The sequence below is a fragment of the Schistocerca cancellata genome, chromosome 1 (assembly GCF_023864275.1).
Source record: "Schistocerca cancellata isolate TAMUIC-IGC-003103 chromosome 1, iqSchCanc2.1, whole genome shotgun sequence".
Lineage (NCBI taxonomy): Eukaryota > Metazoa > Arthropoda > Insecta > Orthoptera > Acrididae > Schistocerca > Schistocerca cancellata.
In genome coordinates, this window is record NC_064626.1 from 642,406,084 (window position 1) to 642,420,092 (window position 14,009).

The 14,009-nt window shown below is 43.2% G+C and overlaps 1 protein-coding gene across 1 annotated transcript in view; it reads right to left on the reverse strand.

Annotated features, from left to right (window-relative positions):
- The window catches only part of LOC126183333 (divergent protein kinase domain 2A), a 98,114-nt gene that overhangs the window by 32,388 nt on the left and 51,717 nt on the right, over positions 1-14,009 (reverse strand). Inside the window, exon 3 of the mRNA XM_049925201.1 lies at positions 37-164. Within this exon, the coding sequence (XP_049781158.1) occupies positions 37-164 (128 nt within the window). The remainder of the gene's footprint in view (positions 1-36; positions 165-14,009) is intronic.

The window sequence follows — 14,009 nt, forward strand, 5'->3', positions numbered from 1 at the left end:
ATGAATCGAAAGAACATATTATTTAATATACCCTACCTGGCAAACAGCATACAAATTATGATCACTGATATGATGGTTGCAAATTTCACTCCGTGAAAAAGTGAAACAACTTGCGCATTCATACAGTTCACTCACATGTTGAGATGTCCAAGAAACTGGCTTTTCTGTAAAAGAAGACAGACTGCTTCAATTACTATATGTTCAACTTGTATTTAATTTTTCCAATAAATGTGTTTACCAACTAATTCAAAAAAATGACAAAATTGGGGAAACTGTATCCCGGTTATTCTGGATGCTGCTACTGTAATATGTTTCTTGGAACTGCAACCACAAGTGACAACCTTATAAATTCTCAAAACTTTCACAGTGATGCTCCAATTTGTCTTAACCCTTTTCTCTCTCTTTCAATGGACAAGGAGCACATTTCTTGTCTCTTTCAGTGGACAAAGGAACATCTGACACCAAAAGCTAGTGAGACTGTCAGCTTAGTGCGTGGCTGTAAATCTTCTGTTACATGGTATTTACACATTTTGTCTGCCTTTGTTTGGTCATTGTTAACAAATACTCATTAAAAAAAAAGGAGAGAGAGAGAGAGAGAGAGAGAGAGAGAGAGAGAGAGAGAGAGAGAGAGAGAGAGGACTGAAAGGTGGGAAATGGTTCTTTAGTTATAAGTGATATGCCTACTTTAACTTGGTTTACAGATGGGTTTATAAATAGATAGGTAATGCTACTACACATTCAAGTCTGCCAGGAAATATGTCAAGTAAATGGCTGTTTACAAGTTAGCTCAAGGGGGGGAGCAGCTTTCAATCACATACAACATTTTAATATTCTATTACAAGTATCACAGCAGGCAGGATTACACTCTACAGAGGCACACTATTTAGTGACCTAAGAGATATTCTAATGTACATGTACATTTCACGTTACTGGTAAGACCCTTTCTGCAAAAAATGTGTCCATACACAAACATTCGATTTTACAGCTGGTCTTGTAATAATCCACCTGCTGTAAGTTTGCTTCTTTAACAATACACATTTTACTAAACACAAATTATATAAAAATAAATCACAAACAGTAATAGTTCCTGACTCCTGCGGAAATACGCAAAACAAGAGACTTCTCCCCCAAGGTGTCTCACGGTTTTATGTGAATTCATGCATGACACTCACGGGTCCCCAAGCTATTGCAGCCCACCAATTCTTCCTTCTCGGGCTGCATTTCCTTCCTCATGCCCCTTCCTTCCTTTCCTTTTCCCTTCCCTATGCCCCCTCCATCCCCTCTCTCGGTGTTCTTACTTATGTCGATAAATCAGTCAAATCTAAAGGCCGTAAATTCAACTAAATACCTAGAAATTATAATTACGAACAACTCAAATTGGAAGGAACACAAAGAAAATGTTGTGGTGGAAGGCTAACCAAAGGCTTAATTTTATTGGCAGAATACTTAATGTAACAGATCTACTGAGGGACTACCTACACTACGTTTGTCCATCCTCTTTTAGAATATTGCTGCATGGTGTGGGATCCTTACCACATAGGACTGGTGGAGTACATTGGAAAAGTTCAAAGAAGGGCAGCATGTTTTGTATTATCGCGAAATGTGGAAAGAGTGTCACTGAAATGATACAGGATTCGGGCTGAACATCATTAAAAGAAAGGCATTTTTCGTTGTGACAAAATCTTCTCAACAAATTCCAATCACCAACTTTCTCCTCCAAATGCAAAAATATGTTGTTGACACTGACCTACATAGGGAGAAATGATCACCATAAGATATAGATATTTGTTCTTTCTGCGCCCTATATAAGATTGGATAATAAAGAATTGTGAAGGTGGTTTGATGAACCCTCTGCCAGGCACTTAAATGAGATTTGCAGAGTATCCATGTAGATGTAGATGTAGATGTAGATATGTCGACTTGGCTATCCACCTGGTTTCTTGTATTGCTTCTGGTTTCATTCCCCTAGCCTTATACTTTTCATCCTTCCTTTTTGGGGTTTTGTTCCTCCATTTGGGTTTGAATTCCACTTCTAAATTTTCTCCCCTTAGTGTCATCCGTTCAAAGAAGACCTCCCTGGCATCTACAGTGTGGATTCCTCCCCCACCCCCCTCCTTCCCTTCTTTCTTAGCCATCATCGGCCCCTTCCACCCTGCTAGGTCACCAGCACATGTAACCAGTCTGTGTAGTGGCGCCGATATGCACCCATCTGGCTGAGCCCCCTGACAACATAGAGATCACACTTCTGGTACTTGAGCTGATGCCTCTTCATGTATGCCTAGGAGTGATTGCTTGTCATTCGGGGACGTTGGAAATCCTGGCAATGGCTGCCATGCCAAATGGCCCTTGCTATGGCTTAGAGGCACCCATGAGGAGAGCCCCTTATCAAAGTGGATGGTATAATAAAGTGGATGCTAAGCCTATGAAACATATTAATCTCCAAAAAATTGGCCATTCTTCTACGGCCATCTCTTCAGCCGGTAATGGATCGTTTAATGCTGCTTTTTATAATGCTGCAGCCTTCCCTTCCCTGGCTACACTCCGAGGGGAGAGCCAGGCTCGCCGGCTTCGGATGAAACACTTTCCCTGCTACCTGGTCTTCACAAGGCTCACAGGGACACTTTCACTGCCACCAAGCCATTATTTTTTGTGGAAAATATTGAAGACAAGTTTGGCAGAGTAGAGTCTCTCAGTAAGATACCATAGGATTCACTGATGATCAAAACTGCTTCTGCTACCCAATCTGCAGCCCTTCATGCTTGGACCATCTTGGCGATGCCCCAGTGACCATTACTCTTCATCAGTCTTTGAATATGGTTCAAAATCATTTGTTGTAGGGATCCCATCCTTCAAGCTGATGAGGAACTCCAAGCCAATCTGGAACGAAGAAGCATTTTGTTCAGAATGTCCAGAAAAGTTGTAAAGACAGTCGCACCGATACCAGCACCTTTAGATTGGCATCTGAGGGAGTTACACTCCTGGAGAAGGTCAAGGTTATGAGTTATCAGTGTGATGTGAAACTGTATGTTCCACCACCGAATAGACATTTTCGGTGCTTGCGTTTTGGGTTTGTCTTCCCATTGTGCGGTGGACTCTCTATCTGGTGAATGTGTACATCCACTCCATGAGCGGAGTCCCTGTTTTCTGTGTGTGTCAATTGTCATGACTGTCACTCTCCATGCTCGACAGATTGCCTGCTTTATAAGAAAGAAAAGAAGACACAGCAGTATAAGGCCCTTGATTGTTTATTCTACAACGAGGCTCATCTGAGATATGATAGACTTCACCCTGTGTTGATGACATCTAACTCTGCCTCTGTTACATCCTCTGCCCCTCCTCCCTCCTCCTTACCCCAGTCTCATTCCCCTCTCCACTTCCCCTCCCCTGTGGTTCCCACGCCCTTGCCTTCAAGTGCTGCCGCCCCCTCCCCTGCCAGAGTAGTGTCCCTCTCAGCACCCACCAGTGATGGGGCTCCCTCCTTGGACCCCTCCCCAAGGTGTCTCCCATGGTGAAAGTCTGGTACCACAACTTGGCCGTAAGACCCACAGTCCATGTGCCCCAAGGTCACTCACTCTCTTTCAGTTCCGGATCTTGCAAAAGCCTGCTCTCCCTCCATGCCGTGCCCTCCTTGACCTATGAATGAGAGTTCAGGTTGGCACTGTTGTCAGCCCCCACAGACCCATGAGAATGACATTCCACAGGGCTCTGTATTAAGTCATACTTTTTTCTCATCCCCACCCAAATGTGTGGTTCCTGAAGAGGGCCAGCAGCCTTTTCAATAGCTGCAAGGGCAACAGTCTGGATGATTGACTGATCTGGCCTTGTAACAATAACCAAAACGGCCTTGCTGTGCTTGTACGGCGAACGGCTGAAAGCAAGGGGAAGCTATGGCCGTAATTTTTCCCGAGGGCATGCAGCTTTACTGTATGATTAAATGATGATGGCGTCCTCTTGGGTAAAATATTCCGGAGGTAAAATAGTCCCCCATTCGGATCTCCAGGCGGGGACTACTCAAGAGAATGTTGTTATCAGGAGAAAGAAAACTGGCGTCCTACGGATCGGAGCGTGGAATGTCAGATCCCTTAATCGGGCAGGTAGGTTAGAAAATTTAAAAAGGGAAATGAATAGGTTAAAGTTAGATATAGTGGGAATTAGTGAAGTTCGGTGGCAGGAGGAACAAGACTTCTGGTCAGGTGACTACAGGGTTATAAACACAAAGTCAAATAGGGGTAATGCAGGAGTAGGTTTAATAATGAATAGGAAAATAGGAATGCGAGTAAGCTACTACAAACAGCATAGTGAACGCATTATTGTGGCCAAGATAGACACGAAGCCCACGTGTACTACAGTTATACAAGTTTATATGCCAACTAGCTCTGCAGATGATGAAGAAATTGATGAAATGTATGATGATATAAAAGAAATTATTCAGATAGTGAAGGGAGACGAAAATTTAATAGTCATGGGTGACTGGAATTCGAGTGTAGGAAAAGGGAGAGAAGGAAACGTAGTAGGTGAATATGGATTGGGGCTAAGAAATGAAAGAATTTTGCACAGAGCACAACTTAATCATAGCTAACACTTGGTTTAAGAATCATGATAGAAGGTTGTATACATGGAAGAACCCTGGAGATACTAAAAGGTATCAGATAGATTATATAATGGTAAGACAGAGATTTAGGAACCAGGTTTTAAATTGTAAGACATTTCCAGGGGCAGATGTGGAATCTGACCACAATCTGTTGGCTATGAACTGTAGATTAAAACTGAAGAAACTGCAAAAAGGTGGGAATTTAAGGAGATGGGACCTGAATAAACTGACTAAACCAGAGGTTGTACAGAGTTTTAGGAAGACCATAAGGGAACAATTGACAGGAATGGGGGAAAGAAATATAGCAGAAGAAGAATGTGTAGCTTTGAGGCATGAAGTAGTGAAGGCAGCAGAGGATCAAGTAGGTAAAAAGACCAGGGCTAGTAGAAATCCTTGGGTAACAGAAGAAATATTGAATTTAATTGATGAAAGGAGAAAATATAAAAATGCAGTTAATGAAGTAGGCAAAAAGGAATACAAACGTCTCAAAAATGAGATCGACAGGAAGTGCAAAATGGCTAAGCAGGGATGGCTAGAGGACAAATGTAAGGATGTAGAGGCTTATCTCACTAGGGGTAAGATAGATACTGCCTACAGGAAAATTAAAGAGACCTTTGGAGATAAGAGAACCACTTGTATGAACATCAAGAGCTCAGATGGAAACCCAGTTCTAAGCAAAGAAGGGAAAGCAGAAAGGTGGAAGGAGTATATAGAGGGTCTATACAAGGGCGATGTACTTGAGGACAATATTATGGAAATGGAAGAGGATGTAGATGAAGATGAAATGGGAGATACGATACTGCGTGAAGAGTTTGACAGAGCACTGAAAGACCTGAGTCGAAACAAGGCCCCGGAGTAGACAACATTCCATTAGAACTACTGACGGCCTTGGGAGAGCCAGTCCTGACAAAACTCTACCATCTGGTGAGAAAGATGTATGAGACAGGCGAGATACCCTCAGACTTCAAGAAGAATATAATAATTCCAATCCCAAAGAAAGCAGGTGTTGACAGATGTGAAAATTATCGAACTATCAGTTTAATAAGTCACAGCTGCAAAATACTAACACGAATTCTTTACAGACAAATGGAAACACTGGTAGAAGCCGACCTCGGCGAAGATCAGTTTGGATTCCGCAGAAATGTTGGAACACGTGAGGCAATACTGACCCTATGACTTATCTTATAAAATGGATTAAGGAAAGGCAAACCTATGTTTCTAGCATTTGTAGACTTAGAGTAAGCTTTTGACAATGTTGACTGGAATACTCTCTTTCAAATTCTAAAGGTGGCAGGGGTAAAATACAGGGAGCGAAAGGCTATTTACAATTTGCACAGAACCCAGATGGCAGTTATAGGAGTCGAGGGACATGAAAGGGAAGCAGTGGTTGGGAAGGGAGTAAGACAGGGTTGTAGCCTCTCCCCGATGTTATTCAATCTGTAAAGGAAACAAAAGAAAAATTCGGAGTAGGTATTAAAATCCATGGAGAAGAAATAAAAACTTTGAGGTTTGCCGATGACATTGTAATTCTGTCAGAGACAGCAAAGGACCTGGAAGAGCAGTTGAATGGAATGGACAGTGTCTTGAAAGGAGGATATAAGATTAACATCAACAAAAGCAAAACGAGGACAATGGAATATAGTTGGATTAAGTCGGGTGATGTTGAGGGAATTATATTAGGAAATGAGACACTTAAAGTAGTAAAGGAGTTTTGCTTTTTGGGGAGCAAAATAACTGATGAATGTCGAAGTAGAGAGGATATAAAATGTAGACTGGCAATGGCAAGGAAAGCGTTTCTGAAGAAGAGAAATTTGTTAACATCGAGTATAGATTTAAGTGTCCGGAAGTCATTTCTGAAAGTATTTGTATGGAGTGTAGCCATGTATGGAAGTGAAACATGGACGGTAAATAGTTTGGACAAGAAGAGAATAGAAGCTTTCGAAATGTGGTGCTACAGAAGAATGCTGAAGATTAGATGGGTAGATCACATAACTAATGAGGAAGTATTGAATAGGATTGGGGAGAAGAGAAGTTTGTGGCACAACTTGACCAGAAGAAGGGATCGGTTGGTAGGACATGTTCTGAGGCATCAAGGGATCACCAATTTAGTATTGGAGGGCAGCGTGGAGGGTAAAAATCGTAGGGGGAGACCAAGAGATGAATACACTAAGCAGATTCAGAAGGATGTAGGTTGCAGTAGGTACTGGGAGATGAAGAAGCTTGCACAGGATAGAGTAGCATGGAGAGCTGCATCAAACCAGTCTCAGGACTGAAGACCACAACAACAACAACAACAACAACAACAACAACAACATTAACAGACTTGTGGCCTCTGCATGTAGATGATTTCTGTATATGGGCTAGCTTCCACTTGGTGGCCTCTGTGGAACAACAGCTGCAGGGGGTCATCCAGTGAACTTCCATGTGGAAACTCTCACACAGTTTTCAATTACCACGGTGCATCCTGATCTGCAGCTTTACCTCTATGCCCAATAACTGACCATGGTCCCCCAGTTCCGTTTCTCACATCTTCTTTTTGACTATAAGCTTACTTTGCTGCCCCATATCCATCATCTGAAGGTTGGTAGTTTTCATAAACTCAATGTCTGCTGGGATCCTTCTCCTCTCAGTTTGGCAGTCCTAGCTCATGGATTCCTATGCCTTCACTATCCACTCTTCCCCTGCTCACCCCTCTCATTCTATTCTTTTCAGGGCTTCAGGATGTTGTCAGCATGCTGCCCATCCTCGGGTGAATTTACTGGTTGGGCTCCACCTCGCGTCTCTCCACCATGACTTCCACCTCTTCCACATGTTCTCTCCCAACCACCCCCTGTAGGTTAATTCCCTGACCCCAGATCTCTTCCACGGTCTGAAAGGCTCTATCGCTCCAATGGTGTTCTCTTGTTTGTTCTGCCCACTCTTACAGGAGTTTCAGGATGCAATTGTCTTTTTACAGCAACGACTCTAAATCCGATGATCATGAGGGATATACCTTCATGTCTTATGTTGGCAGAACACCACCTCTTGCCTGCCAAGTGTGGGATGTTACCTGCAGAACTGATGGCCATCTATTGGGCCCTCTGCTTTACAGAGTTTTGTTATGTACAGACTCAATGAGTCACTTGCTGTTTCTTCTGCTATCCCTCAGTCTCTGCTAGCCATGACCTACTCACCAGTCTTGGCAATGCTGCTTATTTGGTTGATTTCCTATAGATTCCCGGCCATGTAGGCATCTCATGAATGTGCTGATCATCTGGCTGGGGCTGGGGGGCTACTACCTACCCAAGGTTCTCCACGACCCCTGCAGGTGCAGATTTGTGGTAGTTTTTCACTCTGCTATGAGCTGCGCCCCTTTGTAGTTGCAGGCCCGTCCCACAGTGATTCATATTTTGCGGGGCTGCCCCTGCCTTTTGGCCCTTCTTACTAAATATGCACTCCCATCTTCCTTGTCCGGATGTTAACAGATGATCTGTGCATGGTTACGTCTGTTCTTGGTTTTCTTTGCGAAAGTGGTTTGGCCTCCCAGGTTTAAGTCCTTGAATTTCCCTCTGGAATTGAAATCCCTCAGTTAGTGTTGACATTGGTTATGGAGGCCTTACCCCTGCCTCCTCACTGGCTGGGTAATCCCCCCCCCCCCCCCTTTTATCCAACATTTTGTCTGGTCTTTGGTGCCATTTTGTTTACCCTTTTCTTATGTCTTCTTTCCCTGGTGTTGTCCCCGTTGTGTCATGATCATGCTGTGGTGTGGTGGTACTGGTGTCCCAACATGTGTAGTGTTTCTGGGGTGCCCTTATTCTCACTGTTTTCCCCCATCCCCCTCCTGTTCTTTCCTCTTCCTGCTGCTCCAAAGTTCCTTTTCTTCTTTATTTGGACATTTTTCCTTCTGTTTGACTGAACTGTGCTATTTGTGTTGTTGCTACCTTGGTTTCTGCCACCTTAGATCATGGGACTGATGACCTTCCTATTTGGTCCCCTCCTCCAATCAATCAACCAACCAACCAAAGACTTTTAGAGGTGGATACCTTTTGGTCAATACAGTACTCTGGCCGTTTGTTCAGTGACTCACATGTTAGTCCAGAAGAACACTAGGAAGCACTTGGATATAAACCAAAGCAATCAGTGTACTCAAGTTACATTGCTCTCTTCACTGAAAACACAACTTTTGGTCGTGCAATTAGTGAAGGAGTACGACATTAGGTGGACAGGCAAGTTTGTCAACTAACCAAAACATTGATGGTCTGTAACAATAAGTCCAGGAAAAAACCACACTGCATATGGTCATCATCAATAGCTAAACCAGAGAGCTTGTGGTAAATATCAGCTGCATGTGATAAGTGAGAGCCATGAAAATCCATGAGAGCCCTTAAACCTACTATGGGTATTCTGGCATTGCTCTGGTGGTGGTGGTGGTGGTGGTGGTGTATCCTTCCATGGCATGCCTAGAAATCTCGTCAGATGTATGCATGATCATGATGATGAGGTCCCATACTTCGAGGAGCGTAGGGGACGATGCGGGAGACACACACCACCAACTAGGCAAGGTCCTAGCGGAGGTGGTTTGCCATTGCCATAAGTATATCAATAATTGATCCATCAATATTTCTAGTGGCTTTACAAGATCCCTCCCCCAGAACTATCCTGATCAGAGCTGGGGATGATGAGATGTCCACAGTGTAGCCTACTGTGAAGGCTAGGGTGTGGCTTTGGGTGCTGGCGACTGTAGAGAGGCCACTCTAATGCCTGGTGGGTGGGACATCAGACTCAGTGCAAACTGATCCAGATCCAGATCAATAGGGGCGATGGGCACAGTTGGAGAACTAGGAAAGCCTGGTCCTCACTGCCTGGGACATCATTCTGAACTCCATGTCTGCTGCTTTTGGTCCTTGGGGTGGTTCAAGAAGACTGCTCCTACTGGTATGACAGATCTGGAGGCAGGATTTTCCCTGGATGGAGCAAATTGCATTGCTTCCAGTGCCAGTGAAGGATGCCTCATATGCCCAAATGTGCACGCCCAGATGGGGATACCAAACTTAAAAGATTTAGCTTCTTCTTCTTCTTCTTCTTCTTCTTCTTCTTCTTGCACTGATGGTGGCTGCAGCAGATATAACAAGGAATGATGAGAGCATCCATACAAAACTTCCCCTGGGATTCAATCATGGATTAGTGCCACCTGATAAGAGGAAAAATGAATGTCAATGGTTTTTCCATCTGTGCTTTAAATGTTCACATAAAATGTTTGACTAAAGGGAGGTGAAACTTCCATTCCAGGTGCAAAATCACTGAAAATCAGTGGATGCAAAATGTTGTCCATTATCAGTGAGAAGAGTTCATATGGCCCCTTCAATAGAGAATTCTCCTTTTCTCCGCGACTGATTCAGTGGGTGGGCTATCGTTGCAATTTGGCAGTTAAATTCAGAATAATATATAACCTTGTCCATAAAAACCAGCTTGTTCTTGACATCCATTGGTACAGAAATATGGAAAATAGTTGCCACATTATTTGACATTGGCTTAAGACCATCCATCCATAAAAGTACAGGCTTTGAAAAATTTCAGTACTGCTGACTCTTCTAATGCAAAGTGGGTGAAAAAATTAAAACTTATTGTCTGTTCTGGAGTGAAAAAGGGAGCATCCTGGAGACACAAGGACTCCACTTTGGAATAGCATTCTGAATTCCCTGGATCAAGTACTGGACAGAAAATCCGAAGGCTGTACATGCATCTATTTTCCACTAGGGGTTCTGCTACCACAATGAAAGGAATGGTGCTAGTCACTTGGTTAGAGATTGATTCCAGAACTACCTGGTTTTAAGGATAGAGACGCCCTCCATTTAATAAGCAAGCCGATGCTGATAGTATAAGATGGTGAGATCCTCCCCTTGACTCTTGGGTGTTGTTTATTTGCATTGGCACCCTCAAATACATGGCCAGCTCTGACAAACATCTCCGATTCAACAATGATGAAAACATTGTTGACAGACATCGTTATAATGGGGACAATTACATCCAGCATGTAATGAAAAACAATCTGGGCAACTGAGCAATCTCCAACATTTTTACTGAGGCCGGCTGTAAAAGCCATTAAACACTGGGTTTGAGTCTTGGTCAATTGAGAGGGAGCCATAGTTGCCGATCAAGATAATAGTTCTGATATCTCTCAGTCTGTGAAAATGGAAGCCTGAGCTGCTTGAGAACTCTATGCAAAACTTCAGTTAAAGAAGGAGGATCTGATTGCTGTAATGCTTGAACACACACTTCCCTGTTGAGTGGTACTCTAATCACCATTTCACAGATTACTGTTTCTGCATACGATTTTCCACAACAAAACATAATCTTGCATTTTCTACTCTTGGCTGATACAGTACTCTGGAAGTTTATTGAATGATTCACATGTCAGTGCAGGAGAACACTGTTTGTAGATTAGACTGGAAAGCACTCAAAGATGAATCAGACTCTCGGGTCTATTCACTGAAAGCGCAGCTTCAATTGAGCAATGAGTGAAGACAGTACTGCATTAGTCTGACAAGCAAGTCTGTATGCTAGTCAAAATGTAGACAGTAGGTAACAAGAACAAATCACAGTCAAGGAGGAAACCATGTAGAGCAGCATCATGAATAGACACACCAGAGAGTTTGCTGTAAACACTGGTTGATGGTGACAAGTGAAAGCCATGGCAGTCCGGTGTTTTGCTGTGTGACCTGCTGGCTGCAGACCTATCCATCCCCACCACACCTAGTGACCTCAACGAATGAATGCATAATTCCCGACATACATATAATCATGTTGATTGATCTATCAGTATGTCCAATGGGATTACCAGACCAACCATTTCAAAACAACAGTCATGCCACATCTTTCTGTAGCAGTCAAAAAAATGCAAAATAAAATTTCTCAGTGAACAACCATATTTAGAAAAACCATCTTAGGCTGACAAATTCTACTACACGAGATGACATTTATTGTGGCCATTTTCAAATGCATTTACACTGTCGATGTGTGTAGTGTGATTGTCACAGTTGAAACTTGCCAGTAATGTCATATACATACATGGTGCAATAAATATCATCTTGCATAACAGAACTTGGCTCCATTGGCTTTTTTCCCAATGGTTCCACTATTCAGAAATTACATTGAGAATGTGTACCCACATATGAAGAAATTAGCAAAATAACGTATTATTTACTCCCAGACTGAGAAGCAATACTTTTCTCCTTGTAGGCAGCTCTTAACTAGATGATAAATGTTTCACTGGAAGGAGATGAAGTGGTTACTAGTACTGCAGTTGATAACGTGTGCGCATCAACACACAGTATCTACAATACGTTTCATGAAAAAAATTTGAAAAATCTGGAAATAGTAAGTATGAAAAGATAATTAAGAAATATTAAATATAGGATGGATATTTGGGTAACGAGGGGAAAAGCTGTATTTCAGAAATGAATCAAGGAAACCGTAACACATTTTGATGATATGTTCTTGGGATTCTAGGAAAGTTAAAAATTATATTTTGTACAGCATATTTTAATGACTGACATAATTATATGAGAACGCAGGGTTTCTCAGCAAATCCTGATGATAAAATCTCTTGGGTTGACTGCCGAGTCAATGCGTCATTCTCCAGCAATGTTTCTGCAAGTTTCTTACTTGCCATCTTCAGGCAAAGTGTCCAGTTCACATCTCAACTAGGCCTTTATAGCTGCTGGACCACGGGCTTCTCTGTATCATTGGCACTGGTTGGACCACTCAGGTGTGAGCAGAATCAGCATGGCGGCGCATTGTAGGGGGCAGCCGCAGGTGTCAGATCTCGGCATCCTGCCTCCATCAGTGTGCTCTCATTGTATTCTTGCTAATGTCTTGTCCCATGTGGTGCTGAGTTGGAAGCTGCTAACCCAGTTGACCAGGTTATCATTGGCTCATAGCTCCAATGTCTGTTTAATAATAGAGTCTCAGAAACCTTTTGCTATATACAGCGTCTCAGTTTGTTCAAATTGAAACGTGTGTTCTTCACTGAGGCTGTGCTCTGCTACCACGGATTTTTCCTTTTGTCTGAGGCAAAGGCTTCTCAAGTGTTCAGAGACATATTGTGTGATGCAACACTGCATCTGCCCAATATATTGTTTTCCACATTCACAGGAAATGCTGTAGACACCTGATGTGCTTAGACCCAAGCTGCGCTTCATCGAGTGCAACATATTCCTGGTTTTTGCTCGAAGACAGAAGACGGCTCTGATTTTGTTCGTCTCCAGTACCCTGACAATCTTTGCCACGGGTGGCCCCGCGTATGGGAGGAATGCCAGGGCATTGTCATCCTCTTCTTCCTCAAGGTCCTCCTTCTTCTTGCTCTTCTTGAGAGTGCTTCTAGTCTGTGTTTCAGTGTAGCCAGTCTTCTGGAAGGTTTTCTTCAGGTGCTGCATCTCAGTAGCTAGACTGTCTTTGTCGCATATATTGTGAGCTCTGTGGACAAGGGTAGTGGGCACGGATTTCCATTGCGCTGGGTGATTGCAGCTATTGATATTGAGGTACAAGTCTCTGTGTGTCATCCATTTTCTTCTTTATTAGGATGTCGAGGAAGGGTAAGCACCCATTTTCATCTGATTACATTATGAACTTGATGTTCTGGTGTATGCTGTTCAGATAGTTGAGAAATTTTTTTAGGGCTCCTCCCTGTGTGACCAGGCTGAGAAAGTATCATCCACATACCTATAAAGGACCTCGGGTTTAAAGCACACTGTTTCCGAAGCAATGTCTTTGAAGTATTCCGTGTACACATCGGTGATATGTGGCACCAGTGGGGATCCCGTAGCGATTTCATCAGCCTGTCGGTAAGACTGGAAATACTCAGTTGTGAGTCCACGGTGGAATAATTCCACTGTGTCTTCGTTAAAATGATTCTCAAGTAGTTTCAAGGAGTCCTGTACTGGTACCCTCACGAAAAGGGATGCGACATCAAAGACATCACTCCTCGAGTGTCTTAACAAACTCCGTGGAATTCTTGATGTGGTGAGGAGATTCGCGCACAAGAAGTTTGAGTAGTTGTGCCAGGTGTTTGGCTACACCATATGTAGGAGAATTATCGTGTATACTATCAGGCGTAGTGGTACCTTCCTCTCGTGTATCTTGGGTAGCCAGTATAAACGTGGTGGAACCCGAGCTCTGGGGTAAAACCTTTTCACCAGGTCCTGTCCAGACCTGAGTTCTTGAGAAGACCAATTGGTCTTCCTAGTCACAGCTGTTGTAGGGTCCTTCTCCCCAAACAATGATATTACGGTCAGCTTTGGCGTCACATCTCTCTTCATGAGGGTACCGCTAGAGGGCTCCTTGAAACTACTCGAGAATCATTTCGATGAAGACACAGTGGAATTATTCTACTGTGCCCTCACGACCACGTATTTCCAGTGTGGGGGCAAGTTTTACCAAG